At 40.8% G+C, this 25,710-nt stretch overlaps 1 protein-coding gene across 7 annotated transcripts in view; it reads left to right on the forward strand.

Moving 5' to 3' along the window:
* Window positions 1-25,710, forward strand: part of Phactr2 (phosphatase and actin regulator 2) — a 268,905-nt gene that overhangs the window by 137,660 nt on the left and 105,535 nt on the right. Inside the window, exon 1 of one of the 7 annotated variants that reach the window (XM_063233414.1) lies at window positions 7,068-7,261. The exons of the other annotated variants lie outside the window; for them this stretch is intronic. Coding sequence (XP_063089484.1) covers window positions 7,216-7,261 — 46 coding nt within the window. The 5' untranslated portion in view covers window positions 7,068-7,215. Of the gene's footprint in view, window positions 1-7,067; window positions 7,262-25,710 lie in introns of those variants that run through there. 7 annotated transcript variants of the gene reach the window in all.

Here is a 25,710-nt window from a genome sequence, read left to right on the forward strand (position 1 = left end):
TTCGGCACCCATTTTCTGCCTGACAGCCATAGTGTGAATGGCACCAGGCGAGGTCTGCATCTCACTAACCTTCATGCTGGGGCACACAAGTCCTGGACCCATGGCAGGTGCCCTGTGAGTTCCAGCTGAATGACTTTATTGTAGCAGAGAATCCACCCCCCACCTTAGCTGCCCAGGTAATAGCTCCTGTTTCAGTTCCTGTTACTATTGTGTCCTAGAAATGTTTGGTCACTGGTCACTATGATGCAGATTGTAAGAACCAATCAAAGACAGACAAGTACTCTGCTTCTTGCTTGCAACCCAATAAAAATCTCCCTTTCTGAGCCTTCAGGGCTGACATTTTGAGGGACAACTAATTCCCTCTCAGTGCCTGTCTGACGTTAAATAAACCTGCCTCCAAATCCTGGGTGTTGCTTTGGTGTTTCAGCCTGCCACTGCAGATGGTTTTTTAATAGAGAACTGCATGCAAGGACTGATGTTTATAATCACTGATGGATTTGATAGCTCTTTTTGTTTTGATTTGTTCTTTTGTTCTTGAGACCGGGTCTCTCTATGCAGTTCAGGCTGGCCTTGGACTTGTGGCAAGTCTCCTGTCTCAGCTTTCTAAGAGTTGAAACTAAAAGCCAGTTTAATATATCTTTTTGCTATGGAATCAACATACTGTTATCAAAATTATTTATATACATTCACAGATGTAGTTTTGTTTTTCCACACTTGAAGTTGTTATCATTAACAAGATAACATAAACGCTTATTTTTCTACATTAATTGACCCTCTTTGTGCCACACGAATACCTTGCTGGCATCTAGAGATGGGAGTGATGGTTACTAAAACAATGACTGAGACTTAACTTTAAGAAATTGTTTTCTGTAACTTGGGCAGTAATTATTAAAGATGCCCATAAGGGCTTTTCCCTAGGGGTTTTGGTTAGGAAATTCAAGGTGATTAACGTTACAGCAGTTATCAGAGTTGTGAGTACCATGGATACTTTGCTTTACTTAGGAACCAAAGTGCAGACAATTTTTCCTCCTGGGGTGGAGGGGAAGTTTTTGGAAAAGGAAATTCCAAGACCACTCCCTTTGTGCTCTTTATTTTTCCAGGTCTTTATTTATTTTCCAAATGTCAACTCTATCACACAGTAAGCACTAGGGAACCTCACCAAGCTCTCAGCAGATCTCACTGAGGGCATGGCTGAGACAAGGAATTTGGTTAATCCTGTTAGTTTGAGCGAGGGAAACTCAGGAAATTAATCATACAAAAATATGAGCACAATAGGAAAGAAAAGCTTGTCCTACAGGTTTATTTCCAGTTCTGCCTTGTTGTGGAATGTGTTTGTCTCTTCTACTGCTGATTAATACAACTAGAAAGCCCCAGGCCTAATTAATTTTAGTATTATCGTGTTACTACTTCTGCCCTGTAGAACTGTCAGATGAAAGACTGCTAAGCACTTAGATGTAACTGTTGTAGGATAGCATTTAAAAAAGTAAACACTAGTTACAGGTCCAGAATTTTAGCTGAAAGTGTAATATTCCCAAAAACTTCTACCTCCTTTTGGAAGGTCATGTTTTCCTCAGAAGGCTGCCTCGTACAAAATGTAGACAACTTTTTAAGAAATACAAAGTTTTGCTGGGGATATAGCTCAGCCGCACAGGTGCAAGGTCATGAGTTCACTCCCGTACCAAAAAAAAAAAAAGAAATACAAAGTTTTTTAAAAGGTTGTAAAAACAACTGCATTAATACTGAAACATTTTTGCATTGTAGGTTTTTAGTTTATGAGATATGTGCACATGTGCATGTGTTCCTGTGTGTACTTTTACCTGATTATTAGAAACTCTTGTGTCAAAATCATTCTTAGCACTTAAAAAATTGCCCTTGAGTAACTCTGTCACAGCAAGGAGGAAAGGCTGGTTTCCTCATTTTTAAAATCTGGTAATATTAGGAGGAAATAAAATAATTCCTTAAAATGATGCTTTGAGATAATAAATAAGTTTCTATTGTTTCTTCTGACCACTGTGTAGTCAGAAACAAACCTGTTTGGCAAATTATTAAGTTTAAATTCATTTCCCTCACTTTAGGGAAAGGTTTTCTATAGCTGTGATTCCCATCATTTGCAGAAAGATTACTAATTGATTGTATAGATCTTCACTGCCAAACCTAGAAATAAAGGTGTCAATGAACTTAAGTTTCATTCGCTGATCCATGGCCACTGTGAGCTACTGCTGCTTCCCAGGCCACTGCTATGATGATCACCTGTCTGATCTCCTGAGACTCTGCTTGTTCCTTTGTCCTGCCACGATTGTTACTCCGACCTACTAGTGTCCCCCAGCGGGAGCTAGCAAGCCTGGAGGTACCCAGATGAGGCAGGAATCCAGGGTCAGTACTTGGGCTCCTGTGTTCTGAGAGAGAAAGAAAGTTTCCTTCTTCCACTCCAAACTTAGACGTGGCCACCTAGAAAAGTTTGGCAGTGACTAGAGTTACAGGATTTGGTAGTAGAGACTGTGGTCACTGTCCACTGTCTTGTTTAGCCACCAAATTGTAAGTCTGTTATTTGGACACTGAACTAATAGAAAGTGACCTCTTCATCAACAGTCTGGATTGGTAAAGTTTAGATTATGTCTGCTGTAACTTGTATCTAAGAGATGTAGTGGTTTCTACCCATGATAGCTTCTACCTTTGGCGTCATTTTGGGTCCTTCAGATGGGTAAGCTCAATAAGTCCCATGTCAGACAACAAGCCAGTAAAATCTGCATTACAGTGCCTGAAAATCTCCTCTGTGTCATGCAAGTACACTGGTTCCTGGAAGGGAAAATTTTAAGTAATCCCCTCAGTTTCATTTCTTTCTATAAGTGAATGAATAAATCACAGTTCTTGCAGGAGCTGAAACATATTTAGAATATTCAATGGAAAAATCAGTAAGTGCCATTACTTTATATTTTAAGGAAGGTTTAATATAGACCATTCTTCAGATTCCAACACTATATGAGTTCATGGCAGCAGATTATACCAGTGATGGGCTAGAGGCAGGGCACACAGGTTGAAAGCCAAAATTTCAATTTCAAAGAACTTTGTAAACCAGTTGGCACTGATTTTGCTAGATGTTTGGTAGCTCTTTGTATCTTGTTAGATGTTTGGTAGCTTTTTCGGTAAACCATTGCAGGAGTCTTTGTAGTATGGCAGTCAGCCACCAGTACAAACCACAAGCAGATCTTGTGCTTTCCTCCCCCACTTCCAGCCCCTGCAGGGAGTTAAGCACTAACCAGGGCATTCTGGGTAATAGAGTTCTGCAAATACAGAACCCGGTGTGACCCATGGAATCAATGCTAAAGAATTATACGTAGATGACTTCCTCTGAGCTAGCTACTGGGACTGATCTTGCTTGTCATTTTTATAAATTCTTAGGAAAGGGGTAGTATACAGAGAAATGTCCAGATTTTTCAGATGACATTGAATGTTTCCAGTTTTCAACTGTAAAGCACCCGGAGTTATTTGTAAACCCAAGAGTTTTAATAAGGCAGAGCAAGGCAACCTGGGGGGAAACTATCTTCAAATGCCCTTGTTAAGTGATAATTCCTGACCTTTGTTTTGACCTCAAAGTGAAATTTACAGATTGCTGTAAATCTTTTCTTTGTTCTGTGCCCAATGATGTAACTAGTGCTAAAAAGGTTAAACACCCAGTCTTAGCAGAAGTTCTGGAAGCAAGAGTAACTGTCCTACCCTTACCTGGAAGCCAACACACACTTCCTACAGCTTGGGGACTCACTTCTCGGCCAGTGGGGAGAAAGCTGCATCCCCTGATCTGGGCTTGTAAGAAGCCAGCTGAAGCCACAGGCGTCTGAGCTAGCAGTCTCCAGAGGCCTGGCCTGAGTAAGGGCCACGTGGCTTTTATCTGAATCTGAATCTGAAACCTTTGAGTGATAGAGCTCCTCCTTGACATTTGACGATCGTAATTCAAGGATAAAAAATACTCATTATTGTTTCTCAAGGAAAAGGAGTGATAGCAAAAAATACTGTCTCTCAAAGTTCAGCTTTGATCAGTTTTAGAGCTTCTTTTTTTTTTTTTTTGTTTGGTACCAATGATCAAACTCGGGACCTCGTGCTTGCCAGGCAGACTCTTTCCTGTTCCTCTGCTCCTTGCTGTCCTTTGTCAGTTAAGCTCTGCCAGCAGGAGGATTTCCCCATCCTCAATTTAGGGTTAACCATTTTGTTTCCTGAGAGCACTGACAGCAAAGAAATGGAAGAGCCAGCCCTTAGAATTGCCCGATTCCACTGCTGAATGGCCCCAGCCGAAAATGCTTTCAAAATACAAGATCTGTGTACTTCACAGGGACTGAGGATTAATAATTTTATTTTCCTATTTACAGTTCAGCATTTGGTTACGTCTTCAGTTAATACCAGCACTTTGGGAGGCTGAGGCAGTCAGATCAACTCAGCCTGGGTAGCAAGAGCCTGTCTCAAAAGAAAAAAAAAAAAAGAGTTGTGGGGGAGCTGAGAATCAGCTTATGCAGGGTGAGATGGGGGGTGCCGGGATTGAATCCCTCATATTAAAAAAAAGTCAGTTTCTTGGGGTAGGGACGTTGCTTACCTTACCACGAGCCTGCGGGGGCCTTAGGTTAGGTCCCTTGCACTGAGTAAAGAGGAAAGAGGAACAAAAATCCTCATGGTTTCTTAAGCATGAAAGAGGCAAAGGCAAGCAAATAATCAATGAGCCTCTCTTTCTCTCTCTCTGTGTCCCTTTTTCCCTCTCTCCATCTTTTTGTCTTCCTTTCCTTCTTCTTTCTTTCCTTCTTTGTGCACGGGATACCGGGGATTGAATCCCAGGCCTTTACAGTACATTACGATCCCAACCCTTTTTATTTTTCACTTTGAGACAGGATCTCGCTAAGTTAGTAAATGGTCCAGGTTGGGTTCTAATTTGAGATCCCTATGCCTCGGCTTCTTAGAGTGCTGGAATTTCAGGCATTTTCAGCCATGCCTGACGTGACTGTTTTTAGGGAAAAGATCTTCCCTATAACAGAGATAGATATCTGTGTGTGAGAAAATAAGAGGACTTAATTATGATGCAATGGATACACAAGAGTCTTTCTTGCTTTTTTTATTAGTATATGTTTGCAATACACAATGGCCACATTTGTGTGGGGAGCCAGCACATGTATCAACTTCTTTTTATGTCCCATTTCCTCTCTCTCTCTCCTCCCTCTCTCTCCTCCTCCCTCCATCTCTTGGTTCCCTTCCCATTTGAGAAAGCTTCATCTGTTTCCTATGAGCATATCTACCTTTTATTTTTCTCTTTATTTATGATTTGGATTTCTCATACAAGAGAAACTGTGATATTTAAGCTTGTGTCTGACTTACTTCACTTAACATTATGTTCTCAAGGTGCATTCATTTTGCTACAGATGTCTCAAATATCTTTCCTTATGGCAAGTAATACTCCACTGTGTATAAATACCACGTTTTCTATATCCATTCATCTGTTGATGAACAGATTACTTCCAAGATTTAGCTATGATAAGTTGTGCATTTAGAAAAATGCTTTACATGACTTTAATAACAAAAAAATTAGAAAAAATGATTTTATGTTTAAAGTATGACTTCGAGTATCTTATAAATCTATTTATCTATTTATTTATGAAGACTCCCAAAACTGTAAACGTGCTCACTTCAGGAAAAGAAAAACTTGTATAAATATTTTAATACTAAGTTTACTGAGATATGAAGCCATTAATACAAGTCACCTTTGGCCTCCACAGATATAAGAGGCGCTCAAAGTGGTGGTCATTCAGCAGCATAGCGAACTGCTGCTGCTTGGGTAGCCGTGGTCACTGAAATTGCTGTGCATGCACCTTCAGTTTCTTCTCTAAGGGCGGGCAGTAGTGGATTTTCTGAGATATGTGACATCCTGGACATCTAGTATTCCCTAGATGAGGGTAACTAAGAAAAACATCACAGTTTTTCTTTTCCTGAAGTGTTTTTGTGCTCTCACCCTCTCTCTCTATGCATGTTTTAACAGTTGAAAGTTGACTAGGATAAACTACAGAATGAAAGCTGACACAAGTTACCTGAATTTGTACTTTTTAATGAACTGTGTACATATAGAGAGGTGCACAGTCATAATACATGGCTGGTTTGTGAAAGGGTATCTTTATGTAACCACCATTCCTATTAACCTGCCATCCACGTGTATACAGCGTTTACAGCGTTTGATTACCCCTGGAACTGTCACTTGTAAAGACTATTTATTGGTCACTTGTAAAGACTAGTTACTGGCATCCTTTTGTTGTTGTTATTGTTGTTTGGACAGGGTCTCACTGTGTAGCCCAGGCTGGCCTCTGGCTCACTGCCACAGACTCCCCAGTGCTGGGATTACCCGTGGGCACCTCCACACCTGGGTGTTTGTATTCGTATTTTTAAGAACATTGAGGTTGAATAGGATAGCATCAAAGGGTTTAATTCAAAGTTAGGGGCAGTGGCACCTAAAGTGAGCGACTCTCGCTATTGTTGATTCCCCTTCTGCGGATTCCCCACCTCCCTCTGCAAAGGCCGGCGGGGCAGCAGCGGGAGCTGGGTGGCAGGGTGGCTTCCCGCATCCACTCCGCATTCAGATTTGCCATCCAACCTGCGGCCATGCCTTGCTAGTTTATAAATTTTTTTTTAAAATTACTGTATCTGTAAGAAGGAAGATAATTTTCCAAACGGGCCAAACCCCACGTACACAGCAAGACAGCGCACTGGACTGCAATCTGCAAACAATATAAGGAAGGAACTCACTTTAAAGAAATAGGTTTTCTCAAATTAAGTACCGTGACTAAATACTTTATTCCTCTTCTCCCAGCCCTAAAGGAACGTTTGACATTGAACCTTTTAGAGGAAAAGGGTGGAGGGGTCCCAAGGCCCGAACTTTCCGCTTCCCCCAGGGGGAGGGGGTGCGGCGCAGCCCCTGCCCGCGCCTCGGCCTCCCCCTCCCCTCCCCTCCCCCCTCCCCTCCCCCTCCTCGGCCCCCGCCCCCGTGACCCCTGACCCCGCTAATCTGCATAGAGGAATGACAGGCATCCGCTGGGCCGGGCGGGCGGGCGGGCGGGCGGAGGGAGAGCGGCGCGGAGCGGCGAGGCCGGGGCGGCGCGGGCCGCGCTCGGTGCTCGGCTGCCCGCCGCGGACCCATGAGCAGCGGAGGAGCCCGCGCCGCCAGATCGCCGGCCCCGGCCCCGGAGCCCGGCCATGGGCCAGACCTCGGTGTCCGCGCCGTCCCCGCAGCCCGGCAGCGGTGAGTGCCCGGCCGGGAGGAGCCGACGGCGGGCGGGAGCGCGGTCCTCCGGCGGCGGCCGCGGGACGGAGGGAGGGCGGCGGCCTCGCCTGGTGCCCCGCCGGCGCGCTGCGGTCTCTCGGAACCCGGAGCCAGGAGCTCGCTGCAGCGCCGCTGGCGGGCGCCCCGCTGCTTTCCAAAGAACGCGAAAGTTGGCGAGCGGGGAAGCGCGCCAACAGGTTTCTCCGCGTCCGCGCCTGGCTGGGAGCGGGGTTCTTCTGGAGCTCGTCGGCTGATTTATGGTCTGTGGCTCCGGGAAGCGCTGACGGCCTCCTCGCTGGCGCGAGCTGGTGCGCGGCCCTCCCACCCGGAGTCCGGGGCTTTCGGAGGATGCTCGTGGGTGTCAGACGGCAGGCTGTGAGGGCTGGGAAACCTGTCTGTGATCCTGCTTCCTGTGGGCTGAGTGAGGATCGCCTTGTGGAAACTGTACTGTGTCTGGGTTGTCATGCTCCGTTAAAGAAGTTTCTTTTTTTCTGTTTCTCTCTCTCTCTCTCTCTCTCTCTCTCTCTCTCTCACACACACACACACACACACATACACACACACACACGTAAAAAGAAAGGTACACAGGGCTGAACAACTGTCTGCTGGCATTCGGTGCGATTGGGTAATGAAATAAAAAGATGTCGTTTTGGTTATTTTTCCATCGACGCTTTAAAAAAAACCTCAAAGCAGTCACTTATTATGTTGTTCATTAAGAGTTCATTAAGAGTTCACTTTGTAAACTGCAAACATCAACAGATCTTGCAGAAAGGAAATGACAGGACAACAGAGAAACATTTTAATCTGCTCTAGGATGTCTGACTAGATAGCATTCTGTCACTCCCCGCCCCCAGCACCCCCAAAGATTAGTTTATGGTGCATAACGTTGTCCACAGGAGCATCATAAGCTTTGTTGAGATATATATTAATGTCCAGAAGAACGACCCTTTTGCAAAGGAAGGGGACCAGGATCCAAAAACCTATTATATACCTTTCTTTCCCAACACTCTAAACATGAAAGACCTTATGTTGATGACTTTTTTTTTTTTTTTTGGTCTTTTTCATTTTTATCGGTACCAGGGATCAAACTCATGACTGCCTGCTTGCAAGGCAGGCGCTCATGCCACTGAGCTAAATCCCCAGCCCCATGTTGATGACTTTTGAGGGTCTTTTGGGGAATGTTGATTAGGATCTTAAATTTTAAAAAATGGATGCAAGTAAGGCTTGATGTCCTCTCTTACTGGAAAGCAGAGTGAGACCTTTCATTTCAAGTAAGAATTATGTTTTTACCTTTCAGCTCTAGCAACAAGAGAAGTAAATTATGATTCCAATGCAGCTGGTATGCAGGAATCGTTTCTCCAGTCCAGCAGCTATTTGAGTATTTCTGAATTTAGTACTGTTGTCACAAAATATTAGAGTAACAGAAAATGCATTTTGCCTCTAGGAAAATCAGGCAATATTACATAAGTAATAAATAGAATCCTAAAATGTGACTGTCACACCTCTTCCCAGTACAGCAAAAAACATCCAGAATACTGTAGCTTCTCATAAAATGACTGATCATATGTAGAGATTGTGTAATCTATCTAAATAGAAAGTGATTTAAACAAAAAGTTGTGCTTGATAATGAAAGGTAAAATATATATCACATATAAAGGGTTTTGTTTTGTCATTTGAGGGGTGACGGTGTGAGTTAGGGTGTGGTGGAAGTGAAACAACTGTCTCATTCCATTTCCCAGAAATTTTCCCATCCAGAACTTCTGATTCCAGATGAAAAGTGCAACCAAAATAACATGTGAGTTTTATATTGATGACTGTATTCTATGAATCTGGCAATGTAGGAACCTGCCCATCCAAGGATTATGTTCACTTCTTGACAGCTGCTACCTCTGGCTTTGTAGATGGTGTGAAGATTCTGGTTGTTTGATCTCAGCCTCAGTTTCAGTGTGGAGCTGTTGGGGGGGGTTACAGTGCTGGGGATGATTCTTCCTTGCAGTGCTTATTAGAAGGAAAATCTGTTTGAGTCTGAGAAATCAATAGTACAGAGTCCAATGAGGGTACTTACCCCTGAATCTCAGCTTTCCTAAAAATCGTTATTGTATCCAAAAGTGAACATGTGATTTCCTCTTTTGATGAGGTTATCTTGAGCCTTGCCCTTAGGGTTGCCACTATTTCTTGGGGTTCTGAAAGTACTATTAATAGTTATTTCTCAAGCACTTAAGTTACTATCTCATTTTAAAAACTTTATTGATTCATATACCATACCATAAAGTGGCCACTGAAAGTGTATGATTCATTATTAGTGTATTCACAATATGGGTAAATCCCTATCCTAGTTACTTGCCCTTTCTACCGTAATTAAACAGTAATCTACTTTCTATCTCTTTGTATTTGTCTTTTTTTCGAGCATTTATTTTTATTTTTTATTAGTACATATTTACAAAACATAATGAATACATTCACCACTGGGAGTTGGTATGTGTATTTATTGCATCTTAATCCATGTTACTTATTTAGAACATTTTGTGTAAATGAAATCATAATGCATTGTTTTTTGATGTTTCACCTGGCATGCTTTAAGGGTCACTTGTGTTGTAACCCAAATCAGTGCTTAAGTTCGGTTTATTGCCAAATATTTCTCTGTATGAGCAGGCTATGCTTCATTAATTCATTAGGGTTATTTTTGCTTTCCAGCTATTATGGATAATGCTACTCTGTAGCAGTTTATGTGGAAGTTGTTGGTGCATATAGGTTTTCTTTGCTCTCAGCCGTATAATTAATTAGAGGTGAAATTGCTGGGTTGTGTGATAGCGAATTCCACAGTTCACCTTTTAAGGAACAGCCAGTTTCCAAAGTGACTGTCATGTGAGGGTTGATGTTTTCACAGCCATGCCAACACTTGTTACTGTCTTTTTTTGTTATATTCATTCTTGTGTATGTTAAGTTGTATTTCACTGTAGCTTTGACTGGCTTTTCTATAATTGCTGGTGATACTGAGTGTCTTTTCATATGCTTATTCACCTTATGTCTTCTTAGGAAAAATGTCTGATTCAGAGCCTTTGCCTAATTTTAATTCAGTCTTTTAGTGAGTTTATTGTTTGTATACTGGAAGCAAGTCTCTTATCAGATAATATGATTCGTAAATATTTTCTTTTATTCTCTAGGTTGTAATTTTAGCTTAATATGATTTGCGGCTCAGAATTATAAAGTTTTGATGATAGGATGCTTAATTTTATTTTTTGTTTTTGGTGTCCTCTTGGAGAAACTGTTGCCTAAGAAAACAAAACCTAGGAAAATTTATGTGTGTATTTTCTTTTAAGCATTCTATAATTTTAGCTCTTACATTAAGACAGGTTTTAGCTTTAATGTGTGGGATAATGTTGAATTTCAGCTTCATTATTTTGTATCTGGATTCCAGTTGTTCCAGCACTAGGGTTATTTGTTGCAAAGAGGATTCTTGCTCACTTAACTGTGTTAGCACTTTTGTGGAAAATCAATTGACTGAGTATGTGAGGCTTTATTTCTAGATTCTCAATTGAATCCCATTGCCTATTTTTCTGCCTATTTTAGCTTGCTAGTGAGTTTCCAAACTGGGAAGTATCAGTTTCCCAATTTTGTTTTTCAAGATAGTTTTGGCAATGACGTCTCCATTGTATTTCCATATGAATTTTATAATCAGCTTGTCAATTTCTGTAAAAAGCCAACTGAGAACAATGGAGATTCTGTCAAACCAGTAGTTCAATTCTGGTAGTATTGCCATCTTAACAATATGAAATCTTTTTTTTTTAATGGGAAAAAAAACAGTATAAGGGTACAAGTAATACAGAATTGCAAAAAAACAAAACAAAACAAAACAAAAAGAACAAACCACAGTAAGAAATCACTAGTTAGGGGCTGGGTATTTAGCTCACTGCCTTGCAAGCAGGTGGTCGTGAGTTTGATCCCCAGTACTGATAAAAATGAAAAAGAAATCACTAGTTAATAGATTACAACCATATGAAATCTTCTAATCCAAGAAGAAAGGTGTCTTTTCACTTAAATCTTTTGACATTTCTTTCTATAGTTTCATAGTTTTCAGTACAAGGGTCCTGTTTTCTTTGGTTAAATTCACCCCTGAGTATTTTATAGCTTTTGATGCTCTTTTAAATGAAACTGTATTCTTATTTCATTTTCAGAATATTCCATTGGTAGTATTTAGAAATACAAAAATTGATTTTTTTTTTCCTTTGGTATGTAGCTCATGTACTGGCAATCTCGCTGGATTCATTTTTGGCTCTAATAGCTTTTTAGTCGATTTTAAAAGGATTTTCTATATTCCTGATTATGCTACAAAGAAGATCTGTATAAAAAAGATCATAAAGAGTAAAAACTTTCTTCCTGCTTTCCAGTTTAAATGATATGAAGTATGATTGAAAATACAGTAAAAGACATGTTCCATTAACCCCCTTCATTCGGACACATGCTCACCCTTCTAGCCACTGTTGGGAGCAGTTCTGGAAGACCTCATTCATGTGTTTTGTTGTGCTATCATGGCAGCCTCCATATCTTGAGCCACTTCAACACATATATGCTTCATAGTCATTTTGACTTGAGGAAGAGCTCACAGTTTTTGTACCAAATCAGATGAATAAGGCGGGTAAGAATGCATCTTAATGTTTTTACAAGTCTATCTTTCTGTTGGATGATATTCAGAAGTATTCATTGTAATTTTAATCACAATTCATATTTCTTTCTTTTTCTGATACCCCTGCCTAGAAATTCCAGTCCAATGTAAATAGATATAGCAGGAGTAGACCTTTTGTCTTGTTTCTTGTGTCTTGTTCAAAGTGAAAGACAGTTGGTCTTTCATGACTAAGTGTAACAGTAGCTGTGGAATTTTACACATGACCTTTGTCAAAGATTCCTCTACAGTTCCTTGCTTGTGATTCCGTTTATCATGAAAATAATGGATTCTGTCAAAGGCCTTTTTGACCGCTATTCAGATGATTCTATGTATGTTTTTTTCTTTATTCTGTTAATATGACTTGTGACACTATTGACGTTGGGTGGTTAAACCAACCCTGCAATTCTTGGATACTGTACATTCTACTTAGGAATGACATGTGATCCTTTTTATGTGATGCTGAGTTGTATTTGCTAGTATTCTATTAAGATTGGATCCATTATTTCCATTATACAGGCCAAACAAGTATATTCCCAAATAGAGTGTCTCTAGTCTCCTCTGGTTTCATGCGAAATGGAAGGTTCAGACATCTGTTGGTTTCACTGACAAATACAGGGTATGGTGGGCTGAATACAGTGTTTGTTGAATGAATCAACAAATAGTCTCAATGAGCACTTTGATTACTTTGAGCCAATGATTATATGAAGAATAATATGTATTACTTTTATTTTAGTTTTGCTTCGCAACTTCGTTATTCTGGCTTTGCTGTCTGCACAGTGGATCTGACCTAGTAACAAGTGTGCAGGGCTGCGCTAGATACTGTGGTAGAGCCTCTATCTGTGTTTTGTGTTGCCAAGTTTTGTTGTGATCTCTGCATTTGTCCTGTTCAGAATGTTTATCCACTTCCTTGTAAACCAGACATAGGAAGAAATTACAAGGACAAAAGCAGTTTATTTTCTTTACTGAAAATAATATGCACATGTTGAAAACCAAACATTACAAGATAGTTTGGGATAGTTTTAGATTTCCACATAGTTTTTATTCACATATGTGCCTTTATCAACTTGAATAAGACACACTGTTTACTGCTCTGTACTTGAAATTTTTGACAATATTTATATTTCCATATTTATCTCTTTATCCTATGCACAAATATTAGTATATTTTGTGAAATACCAATTTCCTTTGAAAGAACTCTGTACTTTTTGCTTTACATTTGACCCTTTGTAGTGTTTCTCTTTGTATGTGTACACCACCAGGAACATCAAAATCAAAACCTTTATCTTAACATGTTCATCTGCATGGGCCAGTAAAACCCCAGCAGTGGAATTACTGAATCATGTGATTCATTTTGATAGCTTTTGTCAAATGACTCCTCAAGAGGTCAGCTCAGTGTTAGGTGCTCACCATGTAAGAACTGTTCTTTCCAGTCACACTGCTGTACATCAGGGTGTGTTAATCTTTATGGTGCTTGGTGAGAAATGGAATTACTCCCTCCGGATGTGATTGCTTTCCCTGTAGACATGTGGCTGAACAAGGGGAAAGTTATCAGGAATTGGGTTCCCACCCACTGTCTTGCCCAAGTGTCCTTATACAGTGAACACTCTATACAACTGAACATGTTATGCAAAATAATTTTTAGAATTTATGCAAAAAAGACATCTTATTTTGATTGTGAGGGCAGTAGGGGCACTTTTAGTTCTTCTCTTAATCTATTAGTGGCCCTTGGTTATTTTTATGATTTCTTATAGATTTGTATGTAAAGGTGATTAACTTTATGTCTGTTACACTCTTGTCATTTGTTTGAAATTTTATGTTTGTCCTAAGCTGCAAGTTTGTTTATAATATTTTTTATATAACAACTTTAAAGTTTTATGGATTCAAATTGATTAATTCTTATTTAAAAGCATGCTTTTCTCAGCTGTTTTTTCCCCAAACTGTTAATCTCTGTAGTTTATTCCAGATTAGGATGAAAAGATTTGATGATATAAAAAGTTTAAACATCTGCAGGGGGGAAAAAAAAACCCACAAAACAAAACAAAGAACAACAGTAAAAAATATACAGTCTCTGTCATCAGCAGGTTAAAATAGGAAATTATAAAACCAAAGAAACATTTGCATTATAGGAAAATGATGATTAATCTCCTTTATGTAATATGGTCTCTCAGAAATCACCAAGGAAACACTAAGTACTCAGAAGCACAGGAACAGGAACAAACATTTTTAAAACATCTGATGGTACCACTGTGAGCTCCCTGTGGGTCAGGAACTGGTCTAAACATCTTACTTGAATTATTTACTGTCACAACATCCTTAAGGAATAACTAGGAGAAACATCCCCATTTTGTAGGTAAGTAAAACTGAAGCCCAACAGTTAAGTAACTTGATCAAAGTGAAGCATTTGTGACCAATTAATTGGTCAGTGACCTATGAATTTAGCAAGGGTTAAAATGAATGATTCCCCAGACATACGGGTCTGGTGGTAATGTAGACTGGTATAAGCTAGCAGAACAGCTTGGTAATGCTTGTTAATAACCTTAAAATGTGCATACATTCAGGCCTACAGGTTACACTTCTAGAAGTATATTATAAGAAAGTAACTACTCACTGGAACAGTGTTCATCCAAGCTAAGAACTGGAAGGAATGGAATAGTCAAATATCAAGAGGTTGACAGAAATGAGATAGTCATGTAATAAACTATTTTAAAAGATATAAAAATACTTTTCAGGGGTGATTTTTCATCATGAATAACATCACAATGGGAACAAAGTAAGTTTCAAAGAAATATGATTCCATTCAGAGCTGCTGTCAAAGTCATGGCTTCCTGGCATTTGGAGGAGCTCAAAGCCAAGGTTTCTTTGCCCTGCATCCACCTGAAACTCACCTGGGGTCCACTGGCTGGAGTCTGTGGGTGCTTTTCTACATCTATATACTCTGATGTTTAAGTGCAATGATTGCTTTCAACCACTTTTTCTTCTTTTTTTTTTTCTTGTGAATTCCATGATGAAAATAAAAAACCCAATCTAACACAACCGGCATCCTCCTAGTTTTTACTTTAATCTGTTTGGATACAATGAGAATAAATGTCACTCACTTTTCAAGACAGAAAATGAGCAGAAATTTGATTGTTACCTGCTTCCCTGTGGGCCATAGCTCATTAGGTCTGGTCAATGAGTAACGTGGCAAATATTTTTAGTTTAAATTTATTTTATCTTCGGCAGTGTGAAAACATATCCAAAGGGCAGTCCAGGTTTCACCTTTCGCCTACTAAAGGCAGTAGGAAAGTCTTATAATTAAGCCTCTTTGCTTCTAGTGGAGGAAAAATTCCAACATGTTTTCCTGCCTTGGGGGATTTGGACTAACTGCTCATCTATTCATGGGAGAAAAGATTAATATTTAGTGAAAACCCAACTGATGTACAAGTGATATTGAGGTAAAAAATAACCTTAAGAAAATAAACACTCCTTGTTTCTCCTCCTATCCCCAGCTGAAGCAGGGGAACAAAAAACAAAACCGCAGAAAGCCAGAAGGGAACAGCAAATAACATGCCTTACCAGAAGTTTGTTCTAAGCATTATCATTTATATTTATAAACCACCCCTCCGTTTTCATTTCAAGGGGCTGGATATTTTTATTCCTATAAACCTTCTGGCAAGTATAACACTGCAACCCTTAACACTGAGGAAACTTGGCTTGCCAAAGGGAGGACTGAAGAGCTGTTTTGCTTGGAGAGCAGTGCTGCTATGCGCTTGGCGGGAAGTGTTCCTGCAGATCGGCTAGTTTTATGAGGGTCCCTTTAGCCAGCAAGTGGCCCCCCAGCTAAAGTTATGATGTGTCAGGTGTTACATTGAGGTAGCTGCAGGGAATGATTCAGAATTGCACACTGACCTGCCCACCGGACCTAAGCATAGAAGATGTGCAGAAACAAGACTGGAAGGGAAGGGCAGCTAGAGAACTGTGGGGGAGCAAATCAGGGAGCCTGCAGGGACAGAATGGGGACCGACTAGGTACGGGACATAAAACCAGAAGACACGGGCAGTGCAACTGAAGAGGCTTTCAGTCAAATCAGAGAAATGATTATTGTTTGGCTTCCGGAGGAGGCACCTACCTGCTGCATACAGGGTAGACTTCACGGGCAGTACCAAGAGGCAGGTACAGGAAGCACACAAGGTGGGCAGAGCCCTGACCTGGGGGTCACGGAGAGATGGAATAGGGTGTCACCCAGACTTGAATCTGCAGTTCTTCCTTTGATGCTGCAGGTTTAAATACACAGCTGCTTACTTGATAGGTTTGCTGGGACACTTCTGGGGACATTTCAGATACAAATCTGAATGGGACGCTTGATTTTGCATCTCAAACCAGTGCTTCCTTTGGCTTTCTGTGTTCCACGCAGTGATACCCCACTCACTTACGCATCCTACTTCAACATCTAGGAGACATCCTGGGATTCTGCCTTTGCCTTCCACATTGATCCGTCAACAAGTCCTGTGCATCTTTCCTCCAAAATATGCCCCAGAGGCCGCTCTTTCTGACTGTTTCCATTGCCACCAGCCAAGCCTTGGCCGTTCATTGCCCAGACAGCTGTAGTCAATTCCAGCTGCTCTTGTGCTTCTGTTTCTATCCTGAAATTCATTTTCAGCACAACAGCTAAAGTCATCTTTAAAAGCATAAATCATGTCACTCTCTTACTCAAAACCTTCCTGTCTTCCCATTGCACTTGGGATGAAATCCAGATTCCACAGTCTGGCCCTTCAGGCTCTCCGTGATCCTGTGTGATCCCTGCCCATCTGTGTGACCTCGACGCGCACCACTTTGCCCAGGTCCAGCTTGGGGCTGCAGTACCTCAGTCCTGTGGACTGGTTCTGCTGTCTGTGGTTCCTGCTGGGAACACTCTGCAACTGGTTCCTTACAAAGCTGGCTGCATGTTTCAGCTGAGCATCTGTGCCCTGAGGGCCCTTCTCGGCTTGCCCCTGTCTAGAAAAGCCACCCACTCCTGCCCACAGCTCTGCTCCCTCACCACGTGCATCACTCAGATATCCTGTTGTGTTAACTGTTCCCTTTATTGGAACATGAACTCCACCAGCTAAGGGGCACTATCTGTCTTGTTCACCAGCATATCTACTTATTCCTAGCCATGTGCCTGACACAGAAGCTCTTTGTCAAATAAATGCATAGCTCTGTTTGTCTAGGTTATGCATTAGCAGAGCAGTAGGAGCTGAGTAGAAAATGCACAAGCATCCAAGAATTGTGGAGCATTTTAAACCAATCCTTTAGTGATATTTCACTCCAATTACATTGACAGTGACTAGTCAGTTCAGTGCATTGACTGATGTCCCCAGTTTGGACCCTGGAGATGCAGACCTTTTCCCTCTGTGTGTCTACCCTGTCACTCTTGTCCTGGCTCTCATTTTGTCTTCTCAATGTGCTTATACTCTATTTGGGATTAATGCAGTAGTTCACATAGCTGTGTGAGAGGTAGATGGCGAAGCCTTTGGAAAACCATGATTATTTTTATTTTCTTGCACAGCACTAGTTTCTCCCATTGGTGTTTGTTTGCTTGCTCAGAATCCTATAGACTCATCCCCACATCTTGTCTCCCAGGATGTGGGCTTTTCTCTCCAAATTTTGTCTTAACAAGTTTATCAATAATCCACTTGGACTGAGTTTCCCCTAAGCCATGGGATTTCTCTGCACCAGACATTGGGTTTCTTTTTACTTCCTTGTTGGGTTAAATCATTGGGTTGGTGGACCCCACAGCTTTTTTCCCCTTCCTGGAGCTCTTCTTCCCTCCCAGGGAACGTCTTGAGAAAGGATCATGGGTCATAGAGTTTTGAAGTCCTTGTGTTAGACAGCACTCTTCTGTCAGCTTCATGCTTGGTGGACAGCTCGGCTGGGCCCAACAGAGCAAAGCAAACTTGTGATCAACATCAACTTCTACCACCACCTACAATTAATCATGATTACCATCTTTCCTCTAGGTAGAAGGCTTACTTTCTCTCTTTCTAGGAAATAGCTTTGAAACTTACTCCAAAAAGACTTTTTTGAACAATTGTCACATAAGATCTCAACTTTGACCTGGCTTCTTGCAGTGATCTAAACAAACATTTTATGAAAATTTAAAAATTTTATGGGTCAGCAGACTAATTTGAAACATATGTTTACTGAATAGTAATGTTTTTTAAAGAGTCATATTGAAAGTGTGCAAAGAATAATTACAGTTTTCTGGTATTTTTGTGTTTTTTCCTTGGAGGGTGCATTGTCTTCAGGATGCTGATCCTGGTAGGATTTTGGGGTGTTTCAGACTGAGGGGGTGACTTTTCCCAACTTCACCCATTTGTGAGGATCACGTACTCTGCTTGGCAAAAATACTGATTTCTGGGTCTCATATTCTAGATCTAAAATCAGAATGTTTTGGAAAGAGGCCTCAGAATCTTTTTCAGCCAGCACGCGAGAATATTCCTTTTAAAATTTATTCCCTTTACTAATACCTGTTTGCAGTACGTAATATTTACTTTTTTTGTGTGGAGTTTGGTGCATATACAGAACACGTCTTCATGCCTTTCTTCCTCCCCTCCCCCCCATCTCTTGGTCACCTTCCCATTTGAGAAAATCTCTCTCCTACTTCTGTCACCTATCCTTTATTTATAACTTGGGTTTCTCGTATAAGAAAAACCATGTGATCCAGAAGCTCGTGTGTCTGATTCATTTCACTTAACATTATGGGCATCCACTTTCCCACAGATGACTCAAGTTTATCTTTCTTTATGGCAGGGTAGTGCTCCACTGTGTGTAAATGCCACACTGTCCTTATCCGTTCATCTGATGGTCATATAGGCTGCTTCCAAGATTTAGCTGTTATGCGTTATGCTGCTGTAAACATGGGTGTGTGTGTATCACTATAACATGATGGCTTTAACTCTGGGAAACATACCTAGAAGGAGAATAGCTGGGTCAAGAGGAATTTCTAATTTTAGTTGTTCAAGGAAGCCCCATGCTGATTTCTACAGTGGTTGTACATTCCCACCAACAATGTAGATGAGCCCCTGCCAGCCTTGATCTCTTTATGATGCCCATTGTTTCAAGGTGAGGGTGAGATGGAATCTCTGTGAATGTTCTTAAAGTTAGATCCTTCCTTTGGAAAATAAATTATAAACTAGCAAGTATTTCTCTAGCAATGTGTACCTTTCTCTTTACTTGAGTTAAAAGTTACAAAATGTGAAATTCAAAGACTCCTGTGTTCTGTCCCAAGTGCCCTGTTGAATCCAGCCACTCATGTTTGCTACTAAACAAGTAAATCCTCCCATCGTCAAGTGCAATTTTGAAATTCTGGCAGAATCGCATTGCCAGAAATTTTTTTCTCATACATACATTTTGTTGATATTATAAGCACCACAAAATAATTCATTGTCAACAATCAGGTTCAAAGTAAAGTGTGTTATATGCAAAGATAAAGAATCATCAGTGGAATGTCAGTTTGGGACTAGGGAAAGCCAACAGAGTCAATTTGACGCCTTCTAGAAGCTTCCTTCTGAGGTAGCTGCATGCCGATTGCTTAACTGAGGATCCAGAGTCAAAAAACAAGGCGGTAGATGAAAATAGGTGTTTAATGATGAGTGGGAGGAACTACAAGAAAGATTTTATTAAAGTACATTTCAAGAGAAGAGGCCAAGTCCTGGCCTTTTCTTTTATAGAAATGTGGGCGGCATTTTCTGAAAACTCCCAGAAGAAGCAATCATTTACTGAAAAATTCTTTTCATATGTTCATTGGCCTTTCATTTTCGCCGTGCACTCAGGGGTCTTTCCTTTCAATTTTGTGCCTATTTGTAGCGCAGCGCCTGGCCTGAAAACAATCACACACGGCCTTAATTGGGAACTCTTGAAAAGCTCTCTGTGAAGACGGTGCCAGCCTCCCCGTGGAAGGCCACGTTGGGCCTCTGCAGCATGCAGAGGGCATGCGGACCACTCCGCACCCTGCAGCCTCCACCCAAGGGCCCGGCGTCTATGCCAACCGCACTGGAGCTGCCAGCTGTCTCATGGTTGAGTGAGGATTGCCATGACCAGTGGCTTCTCTTCACGGGATTTCATGTTTTTCAAAATGTTCTCTGCCTCAGTAAAGCTAACTTGGGCCGAGCTGCCAGCCTGCTCCTGGAAGGCCTGGGTGAGGGTGGAAACTTGGAATTAACTGGTATGAATTCACAGTGCCCCAGCCATATGAGTCCTGTAGGCTTGGGTGAGCTGTGAGCTCATTTTTCTAGGACTTCTTTTTTCATTTTCAAAATGTTCTGTTATTTTTGATTAGTCCATGTTTGCAGTGCATAGCGTGTGCGTTTCCTGGGGAGGTACTTAATTCCTTTCTTAATAAACTTTTGCTCCTCTCCTCATGACCTCTCGATCCCCTTCCCCTTTGAGAAAGATCTGTCATCTGTCTCCTACTTACTGTTATCCACCTTTTCTTTTGTTCTTTACTTATCCTTTGGGTTTCCCATATAAAAGAAACCATGTGATACTTAAGCTTTGTATGTCTGATTTATTTCACTGAACCTTATGGTCTTAAGGTGCATACATTTTCCTACAAATAACTCAAGTTTATCTTTTTTTGCTTTTAACGACCCAGTTGTGTACATATGTGCCTGACTAGGGTTTTGTTGCTTGGAAACTACTTGATTGCCAGTTTTTGTTTTTCTTTAAGCAGCTGGGAAAAGAATAAAAGTAAACATGAGATTTTAAAAATGAATTTTAGAACTGTGCACTTTTCAAAAACAGCATCTCTTTTCAGCCATTCAGAAAAGTGGAGCACACATACAGCTCACTTTCTAAACAAGATTTTTTAGATTTGTAAAACCTTAGAAGCACTCATAGGCAAACCTGTTCAAGAAACTTTATTTTTCCTTCTTTTTAGTGGACCGAGGAGAAGTTACATAGAAAACCATAGGATGTTTTCCTTCCACTTTCAATTTATTAATAAATAACTTTGCAGACAGGAGTAAATGTATCAGCCTTCTAAGGCTTCCGTAACAAAGTGCCATAACCCGGCTGGCATAAACCACAAAAGTGTATTTTCTCATCGTTTGGAGTCTGGAAGGCCAAGGCCTGGTGTGGTCAGTGCCGGTTTGTAAACACAGTCACATTTTGAGGTACCAGGGACGTCAGCATGTGAGTTTAGCAGGGAGACTGAGGGGCACAATTCACCCCGTAGAAGTGTCTTTGAAAGAAGGGTACAATACAATCAGGACCCATTAGCTATGCTCCATAACTACACTGGATCTGTGAGCTTCTTTCTGGCTTTTTAAATTTTACTCCTAATACTCTCTTTCCCACTCACCCCAGCAATATCATATATTCCACAGAAATAAGTAAGATGCATCAGAGATGATTTTCAGCAACAAGAGTTAACTGATGTCACTAGGGGTCCTCACACAGGAAGTGGGGCACAGGATGAATGGGTAAAGAAAATGTGGTATTACCCACAAGGGAGTACCACTCTACCTTAAAGAAGGATAAACTTGAGTCGTGCAGGCAAATGGATGCATCTTGAGATAATAATGTTAAATGAAACAAATTAGACACACAAGCTTAAATGCCATATGATTTCTCTTATGTGAGAAACCCAAAATATAAACAAAGAGCAGAATAATAGATACAGTAACAGGAAATGGAGATGTTTCTCAAAAGTAAAGGGCATCGAGATGGAAGAAGGTGGGGAAAGGGGATGTAAAAAGAATTTAGGTGTGTTCTGTACATGCACTAGCCCTTCACAAGCAACATAACCATTACATACTGCAAACATGCTAATAAAAAATAAAAACCAAGAAGAGAAGCTATTAAAAGTAGGCGGAGGCTCAACATATGGCATCAAGTAAGACCATATTTCTTAAAAAAGGAAATGAAACATAGCATGGAAGGAGTCTGTGGGTTACAGCCGAAAAGTGGCGTGTGTGAACACCACGTTTGGCCTAACTTGTGTAAAAAATGGTGACCATTCGCTTGTGACTGGAATGCCAAAGTGATTAGGTGATGCGAAGAAGAAGACCAAGAGTGCTTCTCAAGAATCCAGCCCCGCGTGGTCAGCAGCTGTACCTGTGCCCCTTGACTGGTCTTACGTCTCCCCTGAGGTCCCTGAGGGGACGCACTCTATTTAGAGAAAAGTTTGTTCCAAAATGTCACTGGGTATGTATCTTTCTTTTCGTATGTTTGTTTTTTCTTTCCCTGTGTGCTTTTTTTGTCTTAGGCATGTTTGATACCCACACAGAGCTGCTAAAATAAGAAACGAATAGGATGCTGGAGAAAGATAGTATTTAAACACCTGTCAGAATAAAACCAGAATAAGGATACTTTGCTAGGTAATGGGGCAGCCCCACTAGACAGGTTGGTAATTCATAGATGATTCATGTATTCTCAGCCGCATTTGTTTTAAAGCACCCCTCAATCTTCCCATGATGGTTTCCTATCACTTGTTCAATATCAGGGAAATTCAAGTCAGTTTGGAAGTACTAATCGTGTTGTCACAAGAAATGGAGATGCAGTATCAAAAGCACACTCATGTCCTGTAGGTTCAGAATTCCTTATTTTAAATAGAACAGATCGCTCAGGCTACTTGAGCACGAACATATTATTTGGTTTCTGCAGAGTCTAGCTAGCCTCATTCCTGTTATATAAACATTCAAAGCTCTCCAGTAACCTCAGAAATTACTTTATAGACATCTCTGGGACTAGAAGGTTCCTAGGGTAAGTTAACTTTTGCTGTGGCTGAGATATAAAGCATTCCCAAAAGGTTGCATACAGGGCTCAATTTTTATTGGGCCTTGATCTGATTCCAAATAACTGAGGCAGGCTCAGGGTGAGGGTGTGCAGAAGCTCTTAGCTAAATCTCCACACCTATTAGTTGTGACTCAGTGATAGTCATCTTTTAGAGCACTGTGCAGATTGAAATATGCTGAGCATTCAGTCTGAGGAAGGTTAAGAGTCGCAGAACATTGGTGTTCTTCCAAGTAAGAACACTACGCTTGGATCCAAGATCCTATTTCAGTTTCAAACTTTAGTATCCTGCAGCCCACAAATGAACTCACTATTTACAATGGAAATAACTGTAAAAATTTAATTAGTAATTGCTTGGAATTTCTCAGAGTCAGTCCAACCTTATTTTATTGTTGGGTACTCAGATTCTAGAGGCAGAGAGAAAGAGTACCAGCTTCTTGTTAGATCTTAAAAAGGGGAGATGAAGGATAATCCAAGGTCAGTTTGATAAGGGTTTCTTAGTCTAATTGACAGTGATTCTTGTGATCAAGAGTACTTCTGGATTTAGTGATCTATGTTGAGTTTCAAGGTGGTCTTACCCAGATTCTTTTATCTGGGGCTCGTGGAATCCTGAAACGGAACTTTTTCTCTTGGTTTTGACGTTAGTTACATTTGGAACTGAGTGAAATGCAACTTCCTATGTTTGGCAGTTGTAGCAACACATCAATTGCAGGCTTTTCAGAAACCAAAAGCAGCACCACCTTGTATCTGACTAGACGCAGACTATTCCTAATCAGATTTTCAGCACAATTCACTAAGCATTATATTAAGCTAGTAAGCAACCAGTCTTTTGAATAAAATAGTTTTGGGTTTATTTTATTTTGTTCTTTCACTGTTTTACTTTTTTGCAGATATAAGGCTAAAAATAAATTCAATGACTTCTCAACCTGTGGAAAAAGAGCCAATCCTCTCATCCTTGTAGATGATGTCACCAATCTTCTTATTCCTTCCTTTAATCTATAGCAATTCTGCTGTGGGTAACGGTGATTTCCTGTAAGTTTTAGTTGGTTTCTAGCAACTCCCAACAGTTGTTTTGAGCCCACGGGAGAACACTGGTCCTTTTTGAGGTAAATATATAGAAATCTACTTTATAAGGTGTTCTGTTTTTCTGAAGATTTCTAGAAAAGCAGTAAAATATTTTTGAAAGAATTTACACTGCCTCAGTTGTAAGGATTCTTGAATAATCAATCTTCTACTTTCATTCCCTAAAAACCTTTTATTATGTCCTTTCCCACGTATGCGAATCATCTCTGTTAACCTTAGCCATAACCAATTGTGTAAAGAGGAGACTCTGAAAGGTTAAGTTAAGGAAGTAGAGGACAGATGATTAAATTCAGTCTTTCTGGTTTTGGAAGACTGCTTTTCCTCTGTGGTTCACACAGGTCTGTATATCTACTAAAATCTACTATTTCATATTTGAAATACTGGGATGCCAAGTGGTCACAGAATTAAACAAAATAAGTCATTTCCTGCCTTCTCTGAAAGCATGAGTATAGATTAATAGGTGCCAGCCATCTCTCCACTCTTCTTGCTCCCTTCAGGCTGATCTAACAGCACATATTCAGTTCTCAGTTGAAGAAGGACATAGAGTTGGTGTGGTCTTTTTCTAGTGGAACAATAATTTGTTGCAGGTTTCTTCTTAAAGAATGATTGCTGGTCATTGAATATGCAACATTAGATAGCTCTTTGCCACCACAGCTTTAGGCTGGTACATGAAGTTTTGCCTTGCAGATTGTTATGGTTTGTGTCTAGCTGTCCCCGCAAATCCTCATGCAATCACAAGGCTGTGTGATTACTAACTCAGTACATTTACTGTTTTGGTGTTGTGCTAATCCCAGTAATTAGATAAGATAAAAGGAGCAGAACGATGTGGTTAAGGTGTTGCCTTGCTACTTCTGTCCACCATGAATGCTACCTCCATCCTTCCATGTTCCACCCTGCTTTGCAGCCAGCCAATTATGGACTGAAGCCTGTACAAACTATGAACTAAATAAACCTTTTTCTCTTTACCTTTGGGTGTCAGGTGTTTTGTCTCAGTAAGGAGAGAAAAGTAATTAACACAGAAATCAGTACCAGAGAAGCAAGAGTTGTGGCTGTGACTCCATGTGGCTCAGGAGCCTTTGGGGCTGGCTTGGGGGAAGAGTCTCAAAAGTTTTGGAAATACCAGCTGAAAAAATAGAGCTGGAACTCCTTAGGCTGTACCTGATGGCACATTCTGGTAAGAGCTCAGAAGACCAGAATGCTGATAGAAATAATGCTGGTAAAGATCAGGCTTTAGAGGTTTCTGCTAGGAAGAAGGACTGCATTGGTTGTTGGACTCCAGAATATGTTATGGCTTGGCAGAAAGTTTGTATCATTTCCAGAGACTTTACCTGAGACTGAGATTGAGGGGAGTAGACTAAATAATCAGGTAGAAGAAATTTTAAGGCATTCAAATGTTGAGGCTCTGGCCTGGCTACTGTTGGGGGCTTTTAGCCAGATCTGTGTTGAGAATCAAAAGCAAAGAGCCCAGCAAAATGATTTAAAACATTGTGAGTTTGGCCAGAAAGAAAGCTCCAGTAAAACAGTGAACTGTAAAGATAGAGCAGAGTAGATCTTGGTTGCTGAGAAGAAATAAGAGAATAGAAAAGATGGCCCGAGAGCATCCTAAGAAGCAGCAAGAGTCCACTCTCTGCAGCCTCAAAATTGGAAAAGTGAAAGACTGCTTTAAGAAGAAAGCTCCCGAACACCATGTTGCAGAATAGCAGTGCTCCTTGGAATTGAGTTCAGAGTGCTCAGTGATTCAGACACTCAATCCCTGCAGCCAAGAGAGAGGGAAGCCTGGCTACTGCTCCAGCTAGCAGCAGACCTTGACATTATCCATGTGGTGCTCATTTTACATGCATACAAAATGCAAGCATTGTGGGGTTAGGAAAACTTCCAGCCAGATTTCAGAAGCTTGGGAGGCCAGGCAGTGTGCCCCTGAAAGGAC

Source organism: Cavia porcellus, unplaced genomic scaffold, assembly GCF_034190915.1.
Source record: "Cavia porcellus strain 051 isolate PalLab524CR breed Dunkin Hartley unplaced genomic scaffold, mCavPor4.1 scaffold_22, whole genome shotgun sequence".
Lineage (NCBI taxonomy): Eukaryota > Metazoa > Chordata > Mammalia > Rodentia > Caviidae > Cavia > Cavia porcellus.